Source organism: Trachemys scripta, chromosome 22 (assembly GCF_013100865.1).
Source record: "Trachemys scripta elegans isolate TJP31775 chromosome 22, CAS_Tse_1.0, whole genome shotgun sequence".
NCBI lineage: Eukaryota > Metazoa > Chordata > Testudines > Emydidae > Trachemys > Trachemys scripta.
In genome coordinates this window covers 14,295,452-14,296,771 of record NC_048319.1, presented here as the reverse complement: position 1 = coordinate 14,296,771, position 1,320 = coordinate 14,295,452, and the positions used below count along the sequence as shown (strand labels likewise).

Here is a 1,320-nt window from a genome sequence, read left to right as displayed (position 1 = left end):
CCCCCCGCCTCCCGCACCAATGCCATCCTACCCCCCCCATGCCATCACCCAGATGGCTCCCCAGCCTCCAGCGCGGCCCCTGCTCCAGTTCCTACACCTCCATCCCGCCAGGCCCGACGCCCTCACTCAGCCAGGCCGCCGCTGCCAGCACCGGCTCCTTCCATCCACCCGGCCCTCGGCCTCTGGAACCCCCCGCCCGCAGCCGAGCCGGCCCGAGGCCCCGGCCCACACACGCGGGGACGCGGCCACCCGCGAGGCGCCAGGGCCCGAGCCCCGTGGGGACGGGGTCCGCCAGCGGCGCCTCACCTCTTAGGGGGCCCGTCCCCGGCGCTGCCCGCCCCGTTAGCCGCCGCCACCGTCTCCTCCATTTTGCCGCTGCCCTCAGTCCCCACGGCCGCCATTTCCTCCGCGCAGCCCCTTTGTGTAAGCAGCAGCCACCCCGCGCCGTGCCCCGGAGCACGCTGGGAAAGGGGCGGGGCTGTGACCCTGGCGGCAGCGCCTCCGTGCGGCCGCGCTGAGGGCACGTGGTTCGGGTCGCTGACGTCAGGGGGGCCGTTCCCGGGCTCTGGGTGGGGTCCGCGCGATGGCGCGAGACGAGAGCGCGAGTCAGGGCGGAGCTGGGGCCGCTGTGCGCGGTGGGACGGTGCCGGCGGGGCTGTGTTGGGCCTTGCCTGGAGGTCGGACGGCGCAGGGGGTAGGGCCATGCTTGGGCTCGGTGGGTGGGTTACGCAGTGCTGGGGACGGCGGTCGTGCGGTGCTTCGGGGGGGCATGTCCGGGGGTCGGTCAGACTGTGTTTGGAGGGCGGCGCTGTACAAGGGGCAAAACAAACAGCTATCTCCCCCCCACACCTGTCTGCAGGGCTCTGCTCTGACCCTCCACCAGCCCCCCAGCTGGCAGCTTGCCAAGACGTCTTCAGGGCTCCCTGCAGACCACAGCTCAGTGGCACTCACATTTTTGTCCTGGTGACCCGTTTCACACACTAAGCTTCTAAGTGCACCCCACCCTTATAAATTAAAAACACTTTTAAATATATTTAACACTATTATAAATGCTGGAGGCAAGGTGGGATTTGGGTGAAGGTTGACAGCTATGACCCCCCCAGTTTGAGAATCCCTGTTTTAGCTATTCGTGGGGGAGCCTCACGGTTGGTGCACACAGTCCCAAAGTAGGCCTCATACTTAAACCTCTGGATCCATGATTTCAGCTTCATAGCATGAAACAAGACTCAACTGAGTCTAAAGTAATTCTTTTATTAGCCTGTGGGGAGAGACTGACTCAAATGTGACACATGCCCTCACTCTCAATTCATTGGGTTTTGG

At 64.6% G+C, this 1,320-nt stretch overlaps 1 protein-coding gene across 1 annotated transcript in view; it reads right to left on the bottom strand.

Annotated features, from left to right (window-relative positions):
* HNRNPM (heterogeneous nuclear ribonucleoprotein M) overlaps window positions 1-461 on the bottom strand; it is a 63,730-nt gene extending 63,269 nt beyond the window's left edge. The window contains exon 1 of the mRNA XM_034754925.1: window positions 307-461. Within this exon, the coding sequence (XP_034610816.1) occupies window positions 307-401 (95 nt within the window). The 5' untranslated portion in view covers window positions 402-461. The remainder of the gene's footprint in view (window positions 1-306) is intronic.
* Window positions 462-1,320: the final 859 nt, after the last annotated feature.